Source organism: Lagopus muta, chromosome 16, assembly GCF_023343835.1.
Source record: "Lagopus muta isolate bLagMut1 chromosome 16, bLagMut1 primary, whole genome shotgun sequence".
Taxonomy (NCBI): domain Eukaryota; kingdom Metazoa; phylum Chordata; class Aves; order Galliformes; family Phasianidae; genus Lagopus; species Lagopus muta.
The window spans coordinates 4991975-5015991 of NC_064448.1; the positions used below are offsets into that span (position 1 = coordinate 4991975).

The 24017-nt window shown below is 46.9% G+C and overlaps 1 protein-coding gene across 13 annotated transcripts in view; it reads left to right on the top strand.

Moving 5' to 3' along the window:
- The window catches only part of KCNQ2 (potassium voltage-gated channel subfamily Q member 2), a 61646-nt gene that overhangs the window by 31047 nt on the left and 6582 nt on the right, over positions 1-24017 (top strand). For 2 of the 13 annotated variants that reach the window (XM_048962692.1, XM_048962693.1), the window contains 6 exons: positions 1328-1396; positions 3302-3331; positions 8184-8237; positions 14944-15167; positions 15854-15962; positions 16441-16572. In XM_048962692.1, coding sequence (XP_048818649.1) covers positions 1328-1396; positions 3302-3331; positions 8184-8237; positions 14944-15167; positions 15854-15962; positions 16441-16572 — 618 coding nt within the window. Of the gene's footprint in view, positions 1-1327; positions 1397-3301; positions 3332-8183; positions 8238-14943; positions 15168-15853; positions 15963-16440; positions 16573-18877; positions 18986-24017 lie in introns of those variants that run through there. The other 11 variants (XM_048962701.1, XM_048962702.1, XM_048962696.1 and 8 more) reach the window with 8 other exon arrangements.

Genomic DNA, 24017 nt, shown 5'->3' on the forward strand with positions numbered 1-24017 from the left:
TAAAGAACAATAGTTGTGCACTCAGCATTAAGTGCTGAATACACTTTTTATTTAGCAGTACACTTTGTGCTTGATTTTAATGCACCTCCTTCTCCCGTCTTGACATCAGTCTGCAAATATTGTGGTGGGTTTGCACAGAGGTGTCAGCCCAGCACTTGCATGCTGCTCCAGTGCACAAAGGTCAGCCTTTTCCTGACACCTCAAATGAGGAGGATCATTAATTCACCTACTCAGGGCATGCTCGCCTCTGGGTGGAAATGTGCAGAGCTGCACTGCGGAGGAAAGCCAAATTTTCAGCCCTGTTTTTACTCTTTCCTTCATCTTTAAGATTGGAATGTTTTTTTGATTGCCTCAGTTTTCTGAACACTGAATCTGTTCTGCTGATCAGCCATGTTCTTGAGCGTGGGATTTGTGCGTGCGGAGGAAAGGCTTTTCCAGGTGTTGTTTTCCTATTCCTATTAGAGGAAAACTGTGAGCCTGTTGGTCTCTTAATGGCTTGAAATTTGTCACAGCCCTATTCCTTCCCCTTTCCTTCCAGTCCTCAGCTGTAGGTTGGAGGAGTTTGAGATTCTGCTTCCATCAAAGCCCCTGTGGCTCCTTTCCCAGTATGAATAAACAGACCCCTCCTGGGAGCTGTGCTTCTTTGGGCTGTAGCCCCATCCTTGTTGAAAGCACTGGAGGCAGCTGCTGAGTTTGCTTTGCACCCTATAGCACAGCCATGACACGTAGCCCTACAGCAGCATGTGCTGGTAGCCCAGAACAGGGCTTGCAGCAAGTCATAGGGTGAGCCTGAGAAAGAAAGGAAAGCCCCTGGTTCTTTCCTGATCCAGAAAGCCATCATACAGGGCTATGGCTCTACTGGGGGCAAAATCATCTGCAGGCAGTAGAGAACGTGGGGATCTCCACCCAGTAGCACTCTGCCTTTCCTGGATCACTGCCTCCCATTCCCCACAGGCTGCTCTCTGCATACATCTCACACATCCTGAGAGCAGCAGGGTTGAGTTTCCCCATTTGCCTCCAGCACAGGAGCATCTCTCCACCTGACATCCAGCAAAGCTGCCACAACACCCCCATGCTGCCCAGAAATGCTGCCAGGCTCTGATGGTCAGGAGTGTGGGGAAGCAGACAATTTCTCTCTCTCTTGCTGTCCCAGTCTTTTCCTACCACCCTGCTATGGTCATTTTGAGAGCAGCTAGTTCCTGCCCCATTGCAGTCAGTGGCACTGAGATACGGTGAAAGGAGGGGACAGCAGGCAAAGCTTCCAGGAGAGGAGGCTCTGGGGTCAGCTCTGCCCAAACGTTAACACTCTTTTTTTCTCTTCCTGTAGACTCATCCCTCCTTTGAACCAGCTGGAGCTCCTGAGGAACCTGAAGAGCAAATCGGGACTGACATTCAGGTCAGCAACAGAGTTAGGAGAGCTTGGAAAGCTCACACTTCTTCACTGCATTTTTTTTTCTTTTTTTTTCTTTTTTTTTCCCCCACATTCTTGCCTTTTGCGTGTCTGCAACCTTGAAGATGTGAGAGGTGTTGGCAGCTCATCCCCACGGGTTGCTCAGCAATCTCCTCCCTGCCCCTCTTCCATGCTGCCCATGCATTTCTTCAGCCTAATTTGTCTCTGGAGTAACGTTACAGTGCTTGGCTGGAAATGCAAAGTGGTACTTTCAGAGGGTCAGCTCAAGGTGGTATTCTCGGTTTGCCTCTGACCTTCCTGTTCCTCACTGCCCTCTGAGGACGTTCAGGCCCACGATGTGCTAATTCATTGCCTACCCTCCATCTTTCCCTAAGAGCAGGCAGGATTTAGTGGTGAGAAAAAGCAAAAGGATGCTCCCTTGGTCTCTCTCCCCTGACTGAAGCACTGTGTCCCAGATTCCCATAGCTCCATAAACAGGTTACAAAAGTCAAAGATCCTGCTGAGCTGGAGCACAGCACATGGCAGTGGTGGGTCAGACTTGCAGCATTGCTGTGAGCATCCTACTGTTTGGAAATCGTCCTGCTCAGCGGAGCTCTGCTTATCCTCTGGGTGAGGCTATCAGTCAGCCAGAATCGCCACCTCATGCCTGCTAAATTTGCTCTGGTGAGATAGCAACAATTGCCTTATAAGCCCAGGCATCCTGCAGCTTCAGTCTGCACTCAGGAGTGATCATTTCATGTATTTTAAGCAAGGTGGTTCACCCCATTTGGTGACAGGGGCAGTGCAAAGCCCTGGGGATAGAAAGGTGATGCTGAGCTGGTGAGTTGTGGGTGGGACAGCACCTGCCTGGGCTGTGACCCTGCAGAGTGCAGGGATCTGGAGACCCACAGATGGGTCAGACCACAGATTGAGTGTGAATGTGTGAGGCTGGGGCTGGGCTGAGCACAGAGCAGGGGGATGAAGGCATTTTTTTTAGACTCTTCAATCCAGTTTGTCCCCCCACCCCCAATAGCCAGCTGGTGCCTGGAAGGAACCAGGAGATGCAGACCTTTACACTGCTGACACTCACTGTCTGCTCACTCTCTTCTGGAGCTGCATGGATGAGGCTGTTCTTTCAGCCTGGTGTGAAGGAGGTGTGAGTAGCTGAAGGCAGGACATGTTTTCCTCATACCGCAGGGAAATGCAACCAAGCTGTTGGTCAGTAAAAGGGAGACTTCTTTAGTGCGGCCATAGGTTGGCTTGTGATGATGTGCCTAGCCTTTTGCAGGTCTTCACCTCACTTTGTCCTCAAGGTCCATGATTTTTTTCAGTGCAAGTGGTTTGGGATCTCAGTGGGAAACTGCATGCAAGAACTGTGGTTCCCACTCCCTCCACAGAGCCTTTGCCAATGACAGAAAGGATGGCTGAGGTGGAGGACCTGGGGCCAGGGGTCCATGCCCCCTCCCAGTTTTTTCCTACTGGCCAGGAGGGAAAAGCAGGTACCCCAGGCTCACAGAAGACACTCCAATCTATCCCTATGTGCAGAAATCACTTGGGAAGGTGCTTTTCCAAAGGAATGAGCTGCTCTCTGAGCACACAGATGTCCTCCTTTCTCAGCCACATCACACGGTCCTGGGGTATCTGAGTCATGCATAGGCACAAGGATGGGTTGGGAGCAGTTGTACAGCCCTGTGCATTGTATGTGTCTTCTCTGAGGTTGTGTGAGTCTCCAGTGATCTCCTGTCCAGGACAGAAACTCCAAGAATGAAGTACTCCTTTCCCTCTCTTCTGTCCACAACTTCCACTTAGTTGTACTGTTTGGTATTGTCTTTTCGTTATGTTTTAACAGTGAAGCAGCAACATCTGTTGCCACCTGACACCATGCTAATGTACTATTGCTTCTGTTTAAAGGAAAGAGCAGCAGCCCGAACCATCGCCAAGGTCTGTATCACTGCCAACACGCCATCCCCATGCATTACCTGTAGATCTGTGTGTGTGTATGTATGTGTACCATGTCGTGGCACCATCGAGGGAAGCATCCTAGGTATTAATGTGCTTTTTCTGTGCTGTGGCAGTCCAATGTATCTACGTGTAATGCTGGACCTTAAATCATCTCTCCTTGCAGTCTGCCTGGGTGGCTATGAGGATAGTGAGGCTGTGGGGCAGAGGGACAGCAGTCGGTAGGGCTGCAGACCTTCATTTGGGGTGACAGCAAGGCTTTGGTTGACGCTGCTTTTTTTTTCCCCTTTCGTTGCTGGAGTTGTAGCTGGAATGGTGTAAGAGGGGCTTCAGGTGTGCCAATGGTGGTGTTGCTTTGTCTGTGCCACCACCATCCAACGTGGAGGTGACTTTGAGCACAGAGCCATTGCCATGTCACCAAGGTGGCATCTCCCAGGCACGGAAGGGCTCTCTGGCACGGCACTGAGCTGCATGGCAGAAACAGCCCAGCCCTGCCTCGCTCTCTGAGTGATGCTCAGTCCCTGCCCTGCTTCCCTTCACATGCAGAGCGTGCTCCGCTGGGTGCCCTCTGGACGTGGTGAGCACCTTCCAAGGCCAGCCAAAAATCTGACCTGAAGGAAAGTTTCTATCGCTTGATATGTCCCAGGGAAAGCAACAGGGCTGGTGTTTGGGATGCTTCTGGGAGACTTTTCATCCTTCTCAAACTATTGAATTCTGGGATTTCTCCCTCTTTTTTTTTTTTCCCCTTGTTCTTAACAGAAGTAATTTTGGGACTGAATCTCCATATTTATTTATTTTTTTTCTTAAGGACCAGGATGCAAAACTGATGATCTGTGGAGATCATCTGCTTGGCTTTCAGGTCTTCCATCCCATATCTCAAAACTTAGCTTAAATATTGCAAATATTGGAAAATGCATTTTTAGTGGTCTGGCATTTTGCAGATGAAACTTTCTGCTGTACCTTTTAGCTTATCAGAGGCCAGAAACTAATTTTCTCCTAGCACAAAATCCAACCAAAGATGTCTGTGCAGATACAGCGCCAAGTAAAGGAAAGAAATTTCATCCTTCCTTTATTCCCCCTACTCCTCTTTTTTTCTTTTTCCTGTATTTCATTTGAGCTTTTCCTTTGCAAGCAGAACCTCCATAGCACTCCATCCACTCCCTGCCAAATGAATCAAATCACCAAGATCATGTTTCAATGAGCCAGAATGTCTCTTTTTTTCCCCACTCAGGGTCCCAGTTGGTGTGGTGAGAACAAAGGCAGCCTCCATTCAACTTGATTAAAGCAGGGAAATACTTTCTGGGAGCAGAGGAAGGCTGAAATCTTGGTCACCTGCCCTTGGTATCAGGGACTGCGTTGTCACAAGAAATCCCTGCTCAACCCCAGCACCTCCATAGCTGGAGAACTGTGAGGACCACTGTCCTTCATGTGGTCCCAGGTACTGGTCTTCCTTCTGCAGGCATCTCTGTCCTCTTGCAGCCCTCATTCTCACCAGTTAGCACAGTAAGTTAAATGATAGCATATTTCTTCATAGAGATTGCAGGTTTTTCCTGTTCAGGTTCTACAATGCTCTCTTAACCTTATGCCACAGAAAGAAGTAAAAACAGCCTTTTGCTGTCCTTATTGAAAGTTTCTCTTACTATATATGGCTCCTTCATCAGGGTTTCCTGCTCCTGTGTCCATTGCCTGCAACAATGCTCTTCCACGGAAGTTGCTAAACCTCGAACTCAGGCATTCTAAAGCTGAGGGTCTGTGGCTGCCATATGTGTGACAGTAGAGGACTTTGCAGATTGCTCAGTTCAGTTGCCAGGGCAGAGTCAAAGTTCTTTCCATCTCTGTTTTATTAGGACAGTATCACTTCTCCCTGCTCCTGCTTTGCCTTCAGGAAGGCATGTTGCACAGAAGCCCGTATATTCAGGGGACCCCAAATGAGCTGTTTCTCAAACAAAAGTCTCTGGGGCTTTCACAGTGACATCCCAAATCTTCCATCTGCTTAGATTTTCAGCAGCCCCACTGATTCTTGGTGTGTCATCCTGTCCTTACAGGAGTGCTCTCATCTCCTTTGCCATTCCACCCAATGGTGTATCTCTAGCTCTGCTTTGTCATTGGTGATCATGAGTTTGAAAACTCCCTGGCTGAGTCACTTCTCCTAGCAGACCCCAGCACTGCTCTGTTACTGCTTTGGCAAGTGAAGCATTTTCCCCTTTCCATTTCCATCAAAGTAACAAAATGTCCAGTCTCCCATCTGGGCACAGCTGGATCTTCTTCCTATTGCAGCTCTTTGTAGGAGTGGCTGATTTCCTATATCCATAACCAATAGAATACCAGGACATCCTTACGGCAAGTAGCACAGAAATGGCTTTTCTGCTGTGTTGCATCTTCCAGCATTTGAAGTTGGAGTGGAGATGCTGACCCAGCTTGTGGGAATGTGCTGTGCAGAACTGGCCAGTCCCTGGGGTCTCGCAGTTATGCCCTCTGCCCCCTGTACTGCTGTGGCTTTGCTGATTTCTGTTGAGATGGCACTGGGAGATTGGCAGCCTGAGCTGGGAGGATGTGGGGGTGTGAGCAGGTTAGTGAGGTGGGGACTTGGGGTCGCCTGGAATGATTCTGGTGGCCTTTGGTTGGGTCTTGGTGTACAGTGGGACAGCCATCAAGGAAACAGGTTATGATCCCTCTCTGTTATGTCTGTTTTGTTCTCCACCGTGAGCTTTTCTGCATCCATCTCTGAGCACAGGGCAGCCACATGCTGACCTGCTGCGGGGGACAGGAGCTCAGCTCCCATGGCACAAAGCTGGGCTGCCTGGAACAGAACAGACTCTGGCCTTTTGCTACATGCCGTGGGCTTCTTTGCCATTTTTGTTTTCCTTTCATTAAAAAAAAAAAAAAGAAAAAAAAGAAAAAAGAAAAAAGAAATGCTTACAGAGCCTCCTCTACTGGGAGTTGCTTCGGGCTCTGCACCAATGGTAACCTCTGAGTTCACAGGGTCTGGATCGCAAATCCAAGCTCTCCAATGCCATGCAAGGAGAAATTTGATTGCTCCTCTCCTAGTCAGGTTGAAAATTCACTTTGATTTTGTCATCTGACTGTAATGTTCAAAAGGCAGATGGGTGGTTAGCCAGGGCTGCAGAGGCTTTTGTGGAAGAGGTGTGCTCCAAATGATTTGGATCGGAAAGCATATATGACTAGATTTGTTGGGCAGGAAATTCAGGATGAATGACCTGGATGATCATAATAATCCGTTAATATTAGAGAAGAAGAAACAGAAAAATTCTGGGAAGCTGGGAAGCTGAAAGTCAGATTACTTTGTCCAGCATGAGTTAAGTTCTGTAGGCAATGAGAGGAACCTCATTGGTGGTTTGTCCCCAGAACCCCATTTGGTGGTCCTCAGCGGTGGTTTGTCCCCAGCCCTAACGAACTCAGCAAGATCTTGGCCATCACGTTGAGTGAACGCTGGACTGGGCCACTCTGTAATGTGTATGTATATCTGTGCGTATCTCTCTCTTTATCAGTGTATGTACGTGTCTGTCTGAGATGCACTCTACCTCCATAGCTCTGCTCAGGGCTATGATTCAGGCTTTAGGACGCACTAGAGGATGCCTTTGGTTGACTCAGGGGACCCCTGCTCTTGCCAACCCAGGGTTGCTGACTTTAACCTGTTAAACTGGTGGCAGAGACTCATGCTGGGACCGACAGTAATCTGGAAATAATCAGTTGCCTTTCAGGGAGCGGATTATTTGCACAGAAGGAACCGCATCTTTCCATAGGGACCCTGAGGCTCTGCATGCTCAGCGCCCCACAGCCGTGCCGCGATGCTCAGCCCCTGGTGGCACCACCACTCCATGGGGACATGCTGACCCATTGTGAGCTCCTGGGGCATCCTGGGGACGTGGGGTCCTATTGTGAGCCCTCAGCAAGGAGAGGGCTGAGCTCGCGCGGGATGCGGGAGGAATTCCTGCACGTCCCTCCTGTGCCCATTGCTGAGCTCAAGGCTGATGTGAGCGTGGGGCTTTGTGCCCTTCCCTCCCTCAGCCTGCCCATGAGCTCAGCTGGGACATCAGCTTTGGCTGCGTGCAGGGCCACCTCGTCAACCTGCCGCAGGCAGAGGGCTGCTCCATGGCACGAATACCCCTGTGGTGGTGGGGGGATCAGTGGGCAGCACTGGGATGGGTCCACAGAGCCAGGAGCTCCCCAGAAGTGACAGGGGACGTCCAAGGAGTGGGCAAAACTCAGTGCTGAGCGCTGATGTTCAGATGGCTTCCCATAAGGAACTGCACCGCCCTCTGTTTTAATCTGTGTATTTTTTTTTTAATGCCAGGCTTAAGCTTATACTATTAGCTGTATGAAAAGTGCAAATAATCCACAGAAGAATTAGTGTTCTTGGTGGTACATATATGTGTATTAGAAAAAAGAAACTAATATATTCAAATCTTTCAGATGTTGCTGGGGGAAATCAGTTAAATTTTTGGCTCTCCATACTTTAGATAATCAAAATATGGTATTTTTTAAAAATCTATTTAGAGGAAGAAGAGAGTGCTTTTTGTTTCCAGTGCAGTTGAAAAAGATCTTCCTGCCGGATTCGTTCAATTGCAGATGAACTGATGCCACCAATTCAATGCAGAATGTGTCACGTCTGGTAATGACATTGATTGATCTCAGCAAGACAAATTTCAGAAATGCCCTTGGTGACTTTTTTTTAATGTAATGCTCAAGCATAACAATCCTGTCATGGACCTGGCCCTCAGATCACCTGTCTTTAAACCCCGAGTCAGTAATCAAAAGTTTCCTGTCTGGCATTTGCTTCTGGGTCTAATTTTTACTCTCCCCTCATTTCCAGTAAAAGCAAACCGTGCAGAGAGTCACTATGCGGATGCTGCTCAGGAAACTCTAGGTACCACGGGAAATGCGTCGCACGGAACTAATCAAAAGCTGCACGGCTCATTCTCCCTCTACCCTGCTACCACCCGTTCTGATCACTTCTCTGCTTAATAGAGGTACTAGATGAGTAAAATAAGGCGGAGGAATCTCCCCATTGCTCAGAAATCAGAGGCTTCCTTGTCTGCTTACTGTGCAGAGCAAAAAGAGATGAGGATGGGGAATTTGGTCGGGGCTAGCAAGCCAGCGGCTGCTCAGCAATGAAGGAAGCCAGGAACTGAAGTTTAACAACAACAACAAAAATAATTTTAAAAAGTGCTGAGACCCCTTCCTCCCTATCACTTCATCCCTCCTCAGGCTCCAGAGAATCCTTGCAAATTGCATTGCACTGAATAGCAATATGAAGTTAGTAGCATGAGAAATACCAGCTTCCCACCTTCAGCTGATCACCGTTCCTTTGGCTTTCTGAACACTGCAAATTGACCTTGCCTAGTCATGTGGCCTTTGGAAGCCATGGCTTGCCTATCTAGCACCTCTACTACGCAGCTAGAGGACTAATCTCAGCCTGTCCCACCAGATGTAGGGATACGGGTTCTCCTTAGTGTTGACGTTGACCTTGTGAATGGTTTCTAGACCCAGTGGGGAACAGACAGCTAGAGCAGAGCGTTTGGTACAAGCAGTGATTTCATCGTTTCCATCCAGTTGACAATTGCTAGGCGGCTTCAGAGAATTCCCAATGAGCATCCCTTAGTGCACCCATCTGATGGCCGTGAGGGCACGCAGATCTCTGTATTATATTCCTTATGTATAAATAGATCTACTTTCACACCTGCACTGAAGGAGTCTCTTTCCCTGCCCCAGACACTGCTTTTGGCAGCAAGCGTGCACCTTCTCGAATTGCCCAGAGTTTGCATGCTTTGAATGCTGGCTGGGGAACCCCCTCAGCTCTTCCCCCCAGGCCAGGCAGGCGGAAGTCCAGGAGTGGCACTGAGTGATGCAGCATGTTTGTGAAACTGGATTTTTGCATGCTTTTTTTCTGGAGTCCGTTTTAATTCTCAAAATCACCAGTCTCTGTCTCCTTCAGAAAGCCAACAAACTGCAGTTAAAAGAAACAAAACCAAAATACATGTCTCTCTGATTTTCTCCATTAATCTTTCCAACTTGTATCTTTTCCTTCCTTGCTGTTTTTTTGGTTTTTTGTTGTTTCTTTTCTTTTCTTTGCTGCTGGCTGTTCTTCTTGTGTGTCAGACTAGAGGCTAAGTGAGACGCATGCCTGAGCCTTGCGTGTACCAGAAGCCCAGAAGTAGCGTGGTAAATCCCATCTCTGAATGGGTAATGAAGAGTCAGGGGGCATGGTTTAGTTTCATGGAAGCAGTTCCTGGGTATATAGCCTGCATCTCTGAGTTAGCCTCACTACGTGTTTGGTTGGTACTTCAGCACTCCTAGAAGCTTATCCTTGAAACGACTGGTTTCAATACTGGGTGATCATCAGATGCACAAACAGGCAAAGATTTGCTTAATAGTCCACCTGGAAAATGTACCCTACCTTCCATGCTGCTTGCATTTGCCAGGTAAGGCTGTTTTATCCTTAGAGGACGAACCATAATGCAGGGATTGCCCTCAGAGAAAGGCTCCTTCCATTGCTCAGTGCTCAGGTTGGTTTTGGCGATGGTTAAAACAAGCAGCGATATTCGTAATGCTGTCCTCTCACCTGTCTGTGTCCAATTCTGTTTTCTGGAAAATCAGCCACTCTGATCTTCATATCTTCCTTGCATGTCTTTCTAGGCATGAATTTTGAATTGGTAAAGCCAGTATATGTTTTTTTTCTCCATTTTCTACTGAATTCTTTCCTGCTGTGGTCCTCATTTCATCTCCCCCATCTTGAGTTCTGTGAGGGTAAGGGAGGATGAAACAAAGAGCCTCAGGATCTTCTCAATCCATTGGACACCCTGCAGAGGGGGATTACAGACTGTGCTTCTTCCAGTCCCAAAGGACGCTTGAATTTTGGAGTAGCCTCAAGGGCATCTTTACTGCCTGCATCCATCCTGAGTATAACATTGTGCACTCTGTGCTTTAGTAAGACTATATGTTAACCCTGGAGGGATGTAAAAATAATGTTCATGTCTGGATTGCTCAGCCTTAGGGCTGCACACTGCTAGGGGCAGGCACCAGCACATCTTCAGTGCATCTAAGGCTGAGTGCTAAGGAGCTTAACCTGAGATACATATAACAGAATAACAGTGAACAGTGATGCAGTCATGGGAAATTCGGTGTAGGTAAATTAATAGGAAGCTCCTCAGGAGCCAGGGCATTGTAATGTGCTGAACCAATGATTTTAGTCAATAAATGCAATGATGGGAAGGGAAGGAATCTGCAGAGCCTTTGACTGGATTGCGGGTCTGGTGCAGTGTTTTTTTTTAAAGTCTTATATAAGAAGTAATCAGCCAGGTTCAAAGATGCAATCTAGCTGTTTTGTGCTGCTCCTGAAATGCAAAGCAGCTGAGCTGGCAAATTGTTGGAAGGCACAGGACGCGAGCAGTTTGACTTTTGCCAGTGCTCAGCATCAGTTTGGGAAAAAACCCTTCTTGTTTTAGAAAGAGAGGGGTGACAGTATAGCAGATGCTGCAGAATACCAAAGACCAAGGTTAATGGCATGTGGCTGGAGCTGATGTCCCTTTGTGGTGGTTCCAGCCTTTCCAGCTGTCATTTCAGTGACCTCCTGCAACCCGAGTCTAACACTGTGGTTTTGTATGAGGAAGAGAAGAGAGGTTAAGTCCTATTTTTGATAGGACAAGAGGGAATGGCCTCAAGTTGTGCCAGAGGGTGTTTAAATTGGCTATTAGGAAGAATTTCTTCTCAGAAAGAGAGGCAGGAAGTGGCGGAGTCACTGTCCTTGGAGGCCCCTAAGGAAAGGGTAGATGTTGAACTTAGCAACATGGTTTAGTGGGCAGTATTGGTGGTAAGCGTATGGTTGGACTTAGGTGACCTTAGAGGTCTTTTCCAACCTTAATGATTCTATTCTGTTCTATTACTCATTGTGATATTGGTCATGAGCTGATTAGTTTTTTTGGTTTGTTTGTGTTCTTTGTGCTCTGCTTCTAGAAATTCCATTCTTGGGGCTGAATTCACCTTTGCCATGGCTTTTCTGAAATCACTGGGTATGAATCAGGCTTGAGCCTGCTCCTCTGATATTTCTGCTCAAGCTATGGAAAGCATTGCACACACAGACGTGTTCTTTGCTGGAGTCCCCAGTGATCCACAAAGGCTATCATTCACTCTGGGCTCTGCTGCCTGCTTTTAACAAGCTCTTTTCAGACACCATGAGCTCAGTGCAAGCTGTGGGTTGACGAACAGTCTCATTTCCCAGCAAGAGATGGCCTCTTTCTCCTGGCCATAGCTTTTTCAGGAGAATGAGCCCTGTTACTGGTTGAGCTTGTATGCAGTGATGGATTTGAGCCCACGGCAGCCTAACTCAGCTTGGCTAGTGTTTGCTGCCTACAGAATGGAATAAGAGAATGAAACAATTGCTCAGGGATAGCTTAAAGTCAACAGCGAGAAGCTATAGGTGATTATTTACATTGATCCAAAATTACTGCTATTGTTACAATCCACATTTTGAAAGCTACTGATTTAATACCATAGAATACTGTGGATTGAACCCCTTAGCAGAGGGTTTTGGGCAGGAGCTCCTGCCCCCAGCATCCTATGGAGGATGGATGGCAACTCATCTGAAGGTCACTCCTCATGCATTTTCTTGCTGAGGGCGTTGGATGCAACTGAGCCTAAATGCAAAGCCTGCCAAAACAGTGAGCATCCTCCTGTGGGCTGCTGGGGCTGCAGTGGGTCCTGCCTCTGAGGTGGGTCCTTACATGTTCATCCAGCATGGGCTCTCATTTTTCTGTCTGGCAGCAGAGAAAAAGTCAATTCCATTTGTATATTTTGTTCAAGTCAAGCTAAAAGCTGAAAGTCTTGCAAATCTTCCCTGAAGGTAGAAAGGAACTTTTTTTTTTTTTGGTCACTGAATGAGCTTTTAATGAATGCCAACCTAAAGTTACTGTGAAGATCCCGGAATTAAAGCACAGCTTGTGCTGCTGTTATGACTTTCCAGAATCCCTGATCAGAAAGCCATAATTTTCTCTCCCTTCCCCCTGCAACAAGCAGTGCTGTGTGCTCACACTGCTCTTAGCCGTCATCCCTACAAGCTCTGGTTCATGTTGTGTAGGGCTGGATTCCTGCTTCCCCATGTTCATGTCATGTTGGCCACTGAACTGAAGCTATTTGCCATCTGCCTGAGTTCCACCTGAGTAGCACTTCTCTGGGACGCTGTGTCACCATGCATGACTTTCAGGTTGAAGATGATGATGTTGGGCTGGCTGGCAGCTTGCAGCTCCCTGTGTGGGTGTGTTTCTCCTGGGCTCTTTCTCATTGCTCTGCAGAGACTGTGATTGCATGGAGATTGCAGGGGTTGTTCCCAGTCACAGAACTGCATGGCAGGAGGAGGACTTCAGTGAATCATTCGTGTTGTTTCATGGGTATAGAAGAGGAGCCCCCAAGCAAAGGCCCTGCTCGGCTCAGTGAGGCGCTTTGAGTGCTGAATGCTGGTGCTTTGCTGACTCATTTGTGTAAAACTTCTTTTAAAAAGGACCACGTAGGTCGAAGCATTGGTACTACTGAAGAAACACAGTAGATCCCAGGGACGTTCCTCCATAAAATCAACCATGATACAGAAACAAAAATCCGATTGGCCTTTTTAGGATCGAATGGCAAATAGGGTTTCAATCTGGCTTCTCATGCACGAAACACAGAACTGCCTTTTGACGTCTGGCTGTGTGCAATGATATCAGTAGCGTCAGGAATCTAGGCTTACAAACAGAAAGGTGTTGGGGCACATGTTTGCTCCCAGAGGGGTCCTAGCTCTGCTCTGATTTTCAGCTGCACTCAGCATTTCACTGAACCCCTGAATTTAGGTGCACTTTGCAGGTGCGCCACATGCGGGATATGAATTCCCCTGTACCTGTCTATGCAGTTTCACAGAATTAAAAATGAATCATTAATTGAGTTAATTCTGCCTTTTCTACTTGAAACTTGACGTGAACGTGTTTTGTTTGCGTCTCCCGACCTGAGATTGCAGCCCCATCCTGTGCAGGGCACTGCTGCCCAAGCACCTTTCTGCCCAGGTCTGTGTTCCGTGTCTCACAGTGTGGAGTGACTTTGTAAAAATAGCACCTTCTTATTCAACAGATCTGCTCCCTGCGTGTCTTGAAGTCACATCTTCTTCCTTTTCTGACAAAGCCACGTGTCTCGTGCTGCAGATGGGGAGGGAGCTGGGATTTGCTTTGCTTCTAACATCAGCAGCCAAGTTCTGGTTAAAGAACCTCTGGTTACAGGACCTTATGCTAGGTGTGAAGGCAAGTAGGGCTGTTTGCTTCTGAATTTCAAGGTGGTGCTGTGGAGAGACAGGGGAAAAACAGACCTTTGGTTGGTGCCCTAGAAACCCAGTGAGAAAATCAAAATTCTAGCAGTGTTCTGCCTGCAAACGGAGGCCGAGTGTTTGCAGCATGATAAGTGGCTGCTGCAATGGTACAGAGTATTGGAAAAGCTATCCTTAGTTTTATTCAGTTTTGCACTGCTTCTTTATGAAATATGAGCTCCATGCAAAATGCCTTGCACTGGTTGTCTGACCTCTATTTGTATACTTGAATAAGCAATTGCTATTCAGAGAATATCAAATCATCCCAAACTGTTTGCAGTTTGGCTCCCCCAAGGTTGTCTCTAAGCCTTTTCGTAAGGATTCATCCTCACTTTTTGGTTTGAAATCTTGATGTGAGAATTTTGTCCTCTTTGTTTGGATGGAAGCTTTTAATTACTGATCTCAGAATGTGTAAAATAATGAAAGCTGGCTCAGCAGACTGCTTCTCGGTGAGATCATCTCTTCTTCCCAGAGTGATCTTTTTGCTTTGTTAACAGAATAGGACTCAGATAGAAAAACAGCAGTTAAGTGCCGTGTTTTGAGGTTGTATGTTTTCCTGGTGATGGTGCCTGTAGCAGACCTGTAGCTAGGTCGTAGTTAGCTTGTAGATTAAATCTTCATAGGATATAAAGGACTTGCATGTTTCAGTATTTACATATGTGACTGGGCAAAGATGAACTCTCTGTAAGATATATAAGGGGCACCTTCTGTTTTAGGAGGGGGAAAGACAGAGTCTAGTGAAAGAGGGGCAGGTCTGAGCACCAGGAATGAAGTGTTTCCAAGTGAAGCTAAACACTGAAGGCCAAGGCTTTTTTCTTGGTATTCTCTTACTGGATGTAGGGCTTCGAAAGGCAGTTGTGAAAGAAAAGCTTCCTCGCTCATGATCGGAGCCGATCAGTGATTTAAGGACTCATGACCTCATCGTTAACGTCATTCTGTCCCGCCAGCCCTGGCATCCCACGAGGGGCTTCTGTTTAAGTCCATATTATTTTTTCTCTCTTAAAAATCATTCCCATTTCACTCATTACGGCGGAAACATTTCTACAACGCTTTATTTAAAAAAAAAAAAAAAAAAAGCAATAACGAAATGAATATATATTTTTTTAAAAAGCCAACAGCAAAACTACATCTCACTGCTGCTTGGAAGTGCTCTTGGTTTCTAATGGCTGGTGGGGAAGGACTGCGTGGTTTCCAGAATGACTCCTCCTGCTGTCTCCTTTTTGTCTTTGTTTCAACGTGTTTCTCTGAACAGTCAGAAGGTCAGTTTGAAAGATCGTGTCTTCTCCAGTCCCCGCGGTGCTGGCACCAAAGGGAAAGGCTCTCCACAGGCTCAGGGCATCCGGAGGTCCCCCAGTGCTGACCAGAGCATCGAGGACAGCCCCAGCAAGGTGCCCAAGAGCTGGAGCTTCGGAGACCGCAGCAGAGCCCGGCAGGCTTTCCGCATCAAGGGAGCTGCATCGCGGCAGAACTCCGAAGGTGTGGCCTTGGGGTGCTCTGTGGGATCCCCAAACCCCATCCCTCTCCCTCACCACCCCACGTTAAGCAATCCTGTTAAGCAGACCTATTTGGTGGCAAACAGAGTTAAGTCCAGCTGATGACCTGATGCTAGTGGTGTTCCCCAGAGGTTACTATTGGGGCCAGGTTAATCTCTATTGATGGTTTGAATGAGGGGATTGAGTGCACCCTCAGTAGGTTTGCAGATGACACTGAGTCGGGAGGAAATGTTGATCTGCATGAGGGTAGGGAGGCCCTACAGAGGGATCTGGACAGGCTGGATCAATGGGCTGAGAGAACTGGGATGGTTCAGTCTGGAGCAGAGGAGGCTCCCTACAGTGACTGAAAGGAGGTTGGGGCTCGGCCTCTGCTCCCAGGTAACAGCAACAGAACTAGAGGTGATGGACTTAAGTTGCACCAGGGGAGGGCCAGGTTGGGTGTTGGAAAAAATTTCTTCTCCAGAAGAGCGGTGATGCAGTGGCACAGCTGCACAGGGAGGTGGTGGGGTCACCATTCCTGGAAATGCTTAGGAAATTTGGAGATGTAGCACTTGGGGACATGGTGGAGATAGGTCAACAGTTGGACTTGATTTTAGTGGTCTTTTCCCTGCCTGGCCCGACTGGAGAATGCTAACACACTGCTCTTTATTCCTGCTTTTCCAAACTCAGAAGCAAGCCTGCCTGGAGAAGACATTCCTGATGAGAATAAAAGCTGCAACTGTGAGTTTGTGACAGAAGATTTAACACCAGGACTGAAAGTCAGCATCAGGGCAGTGTGGTAAGAGGGGAAGAAGGGGAAAGAGGTTTGGAAACATAAGTGATAGAATAAAATGAAATACGAAGTCCAAGCAAATGCTGAAATGCCTGTGTTGCAGGCTGCTTTTCCCCTGGGTGGCCTGCCCTCCTTCACAGAAAATTCTGCCAGAAAGGGAATTTTTGCTGAGGGAAGTTAAAAATGCAGAAACAGGAAAATCCCCTGCAGGGATGCATCCAAGCAATTGCTCTCACTCGCTCTGAGATTTAATGCTGACATTTATAAAAGCAGTGTGGAGCGGAGACGTGCCCAGCTGATAGTCCGGAGGTCATTGGTGTCCCCTGGTGCTCACAGGACTTCAGCCCCCACCAGCCCCTTCCCTTCTCCTATTGCCATGTTGGGCACAGGGTGTGGATCTGCTCTGGTTCCCTTCCAGTTCCCAATGGGTTTTAGATGCCACCAGGCGAGTCAGGGACTTTATTTTTCCTTCCCTCTCTTGCAGCATTATGCGATTTCTCGTCTCCAAACGCAAGTTTAAGGAGAGCCTTCGGCCCTATGATGTGATGGACGTCATCGAGCAGTACTCAGCTGGCCACCTGGACATGCTCTCCCGGATTAAAAACCTCCAATCCAGGCAAGAGACCCCTCTGCTTGCTTCACTTTGCCCCTGCTTTTTGTTCATCACACAGATGTTGCCATGAGAGACACTTTCCCTTGCAGCTACACCTTAATCTTTTTTCCTTAAGAGAAGGTTCAGAGGAAGCATCTCTGCATGTGGCTGGGACCCATGGGGATGAGCAGGACTGAGCACACGCAGAGCAAGCACTGGGGTTATGCCATTAAATCTGCCTCTTGTCCACCTCAGGACAGCTTTGACAGTTCTGAACTGGATTTCTCTCTTTCCCCACACACAGAACCCATGACATCTACAGCTCACCTCTCTGCAGGTATTTCTTTAGGAGTTTCATCTATTTGCACCTTCCATGGCCCCTGTGCCCCATGCCAATGATCAGACCCCTATCCCAGGCAGCTCTCTTGGTTCAGCAGAAGCTCTGCTGATCACAAGGACACCCAGAGCAGGAAACAGGGTTTGGCATTGAGCTGTCTGTGGTCAGAGTCATTTACCACTTACTTTGTATACAGTTGTATAATGAAAGCGTTTCCCTTGTTGACTGCAGCAGCCCAGCTTCTGCTGGAAGCCACTTGGGGAAATTTTTCCTTTAATTTCCAGCCCATTTTGGTTATGAAAATCTGAAAAAAAAAAAAAAAAAAAAAAAAGTTTTCAGATATGCATGCAGGAATAGAATAGAATAGGAAATTTGTCTTATGTAAAAGAGGAATCTCTCATCCTAATCTCTCAAAGACCCTTTAACTCTGCTATTTCTGATGCTCACGCAGTGGAGCTAACTTTCTCAGTGTTGCTGCATGCTGTGCATCTCCTATTTCCAGCTCTACTGTCAGAAGGTAAATTCTCCCTTGCAATGAAAATTAAAATATCCCAGAGAATTTCCTCTCTCTGAGCCTCTCACCCCCACTCAGTACAAATTCAGTGATTATGAATCTGAGATGCACAGCTGAATCTGGAGGGGGAAGAAGAGGAGGAAGGGATTGATATTTCCCAATCTGAATAAGCTGGAACATGAAACCTCCGGGCTGCCTCTGCAGTGGGGAGTGAGCCATTGGGTTGGCATCTCTACTGGCTCCAGGTGGGACACCTGAGTGCTCAGCCCCCAAAACAATGCCATCTGTCCCCATCAGTCCTATTGGCATTCCCCAATGTGCTGCCAAGACAAAGTTGTTGTTTTTTAGGGAGATAAGGAACTGAAGCATTTAAAGATGAAACTGAATTGTCCCTTAACTTCACTAGTGGGACAGTGAGGCTGCAGTGCCTAGGACTGCCACCCATCCCACTGCAGGGAAGTCAGGAGGACCAGAACCTTCTTTAAAGTCACATGTGAAGAATCTGGATTTGGGATCTAGAGCTGATGAGTAGCTTCACTGGTTTCCCTGTTCCCACCAACTAGAACAGTGATAGAGATGGCAGCGTAGCCCCTTAGGACACCAAGAGATGCCCTATTATGACCTGCCCAGTCCAACTGGAAAGGACACCCTGTAGCCAGGGCATGTGCCTTGGTGGCCATGGCCAATGCTGGGACGTGAGCTGGATCTGGGAATGCAGTGCACCCCTAGGTGGAGCCCAGCGAGGCTGTCCTGGGTCGGCTTGGAGAACTTTTATTTTTGTTCTCCTGTCCTGCAAACTGCAGTGCTCTCCTGCCTGCTCAGCTCCATGGGTCTGTCTGTGTTGTCCCACAGCCAGGGCTGGGGATTAAAGCACATTCAGGCACTTCTCTGGGGGGTTTACCTGCACTTTCCTCTTTAATCACAAATGTCTCTGTCACTGTGTCGTGTCTGTAATGTGCTCTTTTCAATGTTGTGTTCATGCTGTCTCGTGTCTCATTTCTTGCCAACCACGGATGTCCCCCATTCATTCAGTTCCACAGTCCCACAGTGTATCTCACCGACTCCAACAGCTCGTGTATTTCTGAGCTAGCTGAGGGTGCATCATCTGGCAGTGTAACTGAAAGGAGAATGAATGTATGTTGTTTCATGTCCAACTGTCTCGATGGAATAGTGCTGCAAATATATTCCAGAGGGTAAAGCATGTTATCTGTTAAATCTGGGGTGGGTGGGGGTTATTCTCCTAAACAGCAGTGGTGCCAAAAATCTCCAAATCTTACCCCAGGGTGGGTAATGTTTCACCAACAACCAGGCGGTAGGAGAGCAACTTCTGTTTCTAGCGGAATATATTTTCAATTTCTCTCTCTTTCTGTCGTTCTGTTTTTCAGTTGTTTCTTTCTGCAACTTTCTGACCAACTTTTCTCTACGTGTTGCTTCATTATGCATTTTGCTGGTGTCTTTTCTCTTATTTACTTTGCCAGGATAGATATGATTGTGGGTCCCCCGCCCCCTTCAACTCCCCGGCATAAGAAGTATCCAACCAAAGGACCCATGTATTCTTCCAAAGAATCTCCCCAATACTCGCCTAGGTTAGGATTCACCAAAATGCCGCTTTCTCTGGATTTTTCATTTGCTTAATGTCAAACCCCTTTCATGCCAGTTATATGACGGCATTTATCACTTAGCAGCTTGCTAAATCGTGACTCAGAACGGCTTGCTACTCTGAGTATGATCTGATTTACTTGCAGTAATGAGCTTTCACACTAGGCAAGCCAAAGAAAAAAAAAAAGGACATACCTACCATCATTAGTAACCATCAGTTTCTTCAGCTGGTCTGTTGTTAGTCTTCTCCCAGTACAAGAAAGACAAGGAGTTGTTAGAGACAGTCCAGAGGAGAGCCACAAAGATAATCAGAGGGCTGGAGAACCTCCCCTATGAAGACAGGCTGAGGGAGCTGGGCTTGTTCAGCCTGGAGAAAGAAGGCTGTGGGGGTGACCTCATTGCAGCCTTCCAGAACCTAGAGGGAGCCTACAAACAGGCAGGGAGTCAACACTTTACAAGTAGATAATGGGAGGACAAAGGGCAAGTGGATTTAAGTTGAAGGAGGGAAGATTTAGGTTGGATGTCAGGGGGAAGTTCTTTACTGTGGGAGTGGTGAGATGCTGGCACAGCTGCCCAGAAAGGCTGTGGATGCCCCGTCCCTGGAGGTGTTCAAGGCCAGGTTGGTTGGGGCCCTGGGCAGCCTGGTCTAGTATAAAATGTGGAGGTTGGTGGCCCTGCATGTGGCAGGGGGTTGGAGATTCATGATCCTTGAGGTCCCTTCCAACCTTGGCCATTCTGTGATTCTATGATGACTCTCCAAGGTGGTGCTGACATTTAGCTTTTTAAAATCTCATATTTTATCAGACTGTCTTCAAATGTAACAGGTGGAATATTTACCCACAAAGCCAGTGCAACCCAAACCATCTACTTTCTGAAAGATCAAGCGGAGGAGCCTCTGTTTGCGGCCCTTTGGACTGTGAAATGAGTTGATCTTGGTGGGCAAATTAAGAATGAAGTGTTTCATGCTGAGCAGTCTCTTTTTGCTGATGCAGCTCTACTGACCATGGAGGTAAAAGTTCTGTTGCAATGTTACCACCATAAGACTCATATTCAGAAAAAGGTCCTGCTCTGGTCTGCAAAAAGAGCCCAATCCAGCCTATAGCCACTCAGTGAAATTCTTTTTTTTGTTGCCCTTATTAAGTTCTCACATTAGTTAGAGCTATGCTCATAGCTGATGCTGTGAGGACCATCTTTCCACCAAGCCACTCACTTTGGGGCATTCTCATGTCTGGGCAGCAGATAGCTGCATTTTCACCATTGAGACTGCTAGAGCTCAAGGCAGGTAGAAATATTTGCTAGAAAGCCATTTTCCATGTGCAAACAGTAGGTGATTTTCAAACACAGTGAGCTTAGCCTCAGGTATTTTTTTCTAAATATACTTGCCCTCCTGAAGTGCTAATACATGACAAATCTCTTGAATTTTATTTAAGCTGCTCTGAGTAATCTTCACTAGCAGGATGTGAGTAAAGAGAATACTGAAAGCTTACCTTTCCCACTCAGCAGGTTCAAAAATAAAGTAAAATAAGTAGAGAATTTTCCAGGAGCCCCAAAATTCATGCTTGGGGAAAAAAAAAAGAAAGATGCTTTCAGGAAAGCATTTTTTCCCCAATTCTCCCTCCCTCAAATGATGAGGCCCAAACTAATCTTTAAAAACAAAATAAATCTTTTATCTGGACCAATGTTTTGATATGAAATTAAAAAATAGGGATTCAACTGGATTTTGCTCCATTAACCTTTTAGATGCAACCAGCCTTGAAGGGCTGGGCAAGATTTCCACATGGAAACGAATGTTCTGCATGTAGGATGGGTGCAAGGCGGGGAGGTCCAAACTCTGGGTCAGGCTTAGCTGTTGCTCTTCCTTTTCAGCACATCCCTGTTTTAGCCAAATGTTGCCCACGCAGAGAATTGGGTTTAATTCCTCCCAGTGGCTGATTTAAGGTAGACCTGTTTTGAAATAGTTGCAATTCAGTTGGAATTCATAGGCAACAGAATATTGGTCAAAATACGTCTAGAGCGAACTTGATTGAAAAATGGGGAGGTAAGGAGCAGTCACGTGACATGGATGAAGGGGGTTTGGCTTCAATGCCTGGATTGTGTTAAAAGAAATATAATTAAAACAGATAAAGAAAACAGAAAGTAATTGAATATATATTCCCAAACACTTCATTTTTATCTCATTTGAGCCGTTTGACCTTTTGATGTCTGCTTCTGGCCCGAGGGTGACATATTACACCTCTTTGCATGTACTGTTAGCATGGAAGCGTAATGAAGCATGAGAAAACCTGCACTGTGGCTGATGCAAGAATTTACATTTTTTTTATATCATGAGAAAGAAGGAAAGATATCAAAGTTCACTTCAAAGAGCAACCGCCCTTCTCTCCCCCTCCCAAACTAAGACCCAGCAGAGCGTGTCACAGGCAGCAGATGGCACAGCTTGTCATGCATCGCTAGAAATCTTGGAATCATCTTCTGCTGTGAAGGGAAGAGCGTGGGTCTGCCTCTTCTGAAGCCCCAGCTGAGGGCTTCCCTCTGCACACGTGTCTTCAGCACAGCCAAGATAATGTTGGGAATGCACAAGGTTGCCCGTGAGATGCAGTGCAGCAGGGGGTTTGGCATCTCTGGGAAGATACGTGGTCCCTTGTCATGCCATAAGAATATACGCTATTCCTCACCGCTTGCAAAGGTGAAATGTGTCCATTCTTGGTCTTTTGAGCTTTGTTGCCCGGTTTGGATAAGACAAACTCTTTCAGAGTGGCTAAAAGGGCCACCTGCCCTTGGCTGATGACTGTGCCTTTGCAGTGCTCAGATGAGATTGCCTTAGCACCGTTGGGTTCTCAAGAGGAAATTCCTTTTTTATCAGACAAGGCAGAAGGAAAGTTCCCCATTTTGCTGAGGGTAGGAGCACTCTCCACAGGTTTCTGGCTTCTGCCATGAGGAGCAAAGGAATGAGTGATCTTGAGCCTGGTTTCTCCTACCAGGCACCAGGGCTCACTTCACCTTTTTCTGCACTGAAGCCAGTGTCCCACAGCTGCCAGCACCCCAAGGTCCATGAGACTAAGGTGACATCAGGCTCTGGTTTCTCAGGGCTGCAGAAGATGTTACGGCTGGATCGTGGCATAGCTGGGAATGGAATGATCCTGACAGGAGTTCTGTCAGGCTCTGCTATCAAGGATATGCAAGGGCTTCTGAATGCCTTATGGATGAGTTCTGTGAAGCTCTGCTTACGAATCACAGCAGGTCTATAGGAAGTTGTATCCCGCCACACAGCTTCTCTGTGTGGGGTGGTTGATCACTCCATCTGTGAAGTACACCCAACCTGTACTTCCCTTGGGTCCTGTGAGGCTCACTTACTGGATAGCTTATCTTTTAAAGATGTGGAAGAAAGCAGAAGTCCTTCCTCAAATTCTGCCAAATTAGAAATAAGGTTGCAAGAGACTCTCTCTGCTATTACAATATACAGTAAGATGGCCGTGTTTGGTTTTCCTCTGTGTTACTGTCCTGCCTCCCTGCTCTACTCCCCAACTGTTGAAGGACATTTCATTTTCATTAGTACACACATTTTGGTGTTAGCATTGTGCTAGATGTGGCAGAGTACCCTGATCTTTCTTGGCCTTCCCCAGTATTCGGTAGCAATTAGGCTTTGAGCCTCTTAAAAATGCATGTTCATTGCTTTACTAGTTTACTTGCTTGTGCATACAGGACAGGAGTTCATACAGTGGCTGTACTACGCCTTGACTTGTGATTCCAAACCAAGGTAGCCCGAGGTATCTGATTTAATACCTCTTTGCTTACATGGTAGCAACGTTGTTGTAGGATTTCTTGTGCTGTATGTCGTGTCAGTAATTGCATCCCTTGTTGGGAGTTCCTGTACGTGTCAATAATTTGCTTCTCCCATTACAAGAGAGAAATAAGGCATGCATATTCCTCACACTTGTAATTACAGCACTTGGTGCTCCTTGCACTCCTGTGCTTATGTTGCTAAGCAAAGGATCAAACATGACTTTTTAAATTGAATGGCATTTTGTCGCATCCTTGCCCAAATGAAGGATGTTCTGGGATCAAAGATAAACTCCAAAACAATGGTTGGCTTATATTTTCTGTCTTTGGTGTGATGTGCTCACCCACTTCATCCCTTTGAGCCAGATCTTCTGGTGCTGCAAACTGCTGTCGCTTTGATATAACCCAAGGGAGCTGCGTTGGTCTATTCCCACTGATATCTGTCCCTTTACGTCAACAGCTAACATACATACTAAGTCCCTGTCACGTGTGAAGAAAACAGATGGCTCTTGTGTTGGAAATAGCCTCACATCTCATTCCTTTCCTTGTTTTTTGTTTGTTCATTTTCCCGTCTGTCTGTGTTCAGCTCCTTCCTTTTCCTCCTCCTGGTGCATGGACCCATGGCCCACACAGCAGAACTGCGTAAGAAGCATTTTGAGTTTTCCACTCAAGATACCTCAACTTGATATAAGTCAGATTAATTAACCCTTCTTTTCCCTTGCCACCCTTACTTTTGGTGCATTATGCAAGAGTAAAGTTTGCCTGGCATAGAATTGTATTATGAACCAGGCTGCCATTAAGAACCCATTCCAAAACTGGGTTGCTTCCCTGGCTTTGGAGGGATCAGATAATTGACTTCCAGCTTCCAAATTGGCTCTGCTCTCCTCTTTCCTGAGGTGTTTATGAACCCAGTTATTTTTGGACTGGGAAGGAGAAAGTGCAAATGTAACGTGTGTGAATAACTTGTCACCAAACAGTGTGCCCAGTAGCTTTAGCTGCACATGCTGCAAGAACGTCCTCTGATGTTGACAGTGTGGAGCCCTGCTAATAGAAAACATCTAATGATACAGGTGAGAGCTGCAGCAGCACTCAGATGGAGGCAATTTGGTATTGCTTGGTGCGTTATGACCAAATTCAGCATAATTCCACTAAAACAGTACCACAGCTGTTTGTTTGGATCTGAGGGCAAGGGGCTCGTTTTCATGGACATGAGAATTACGCGCCTACATTTGCATCGAGGAG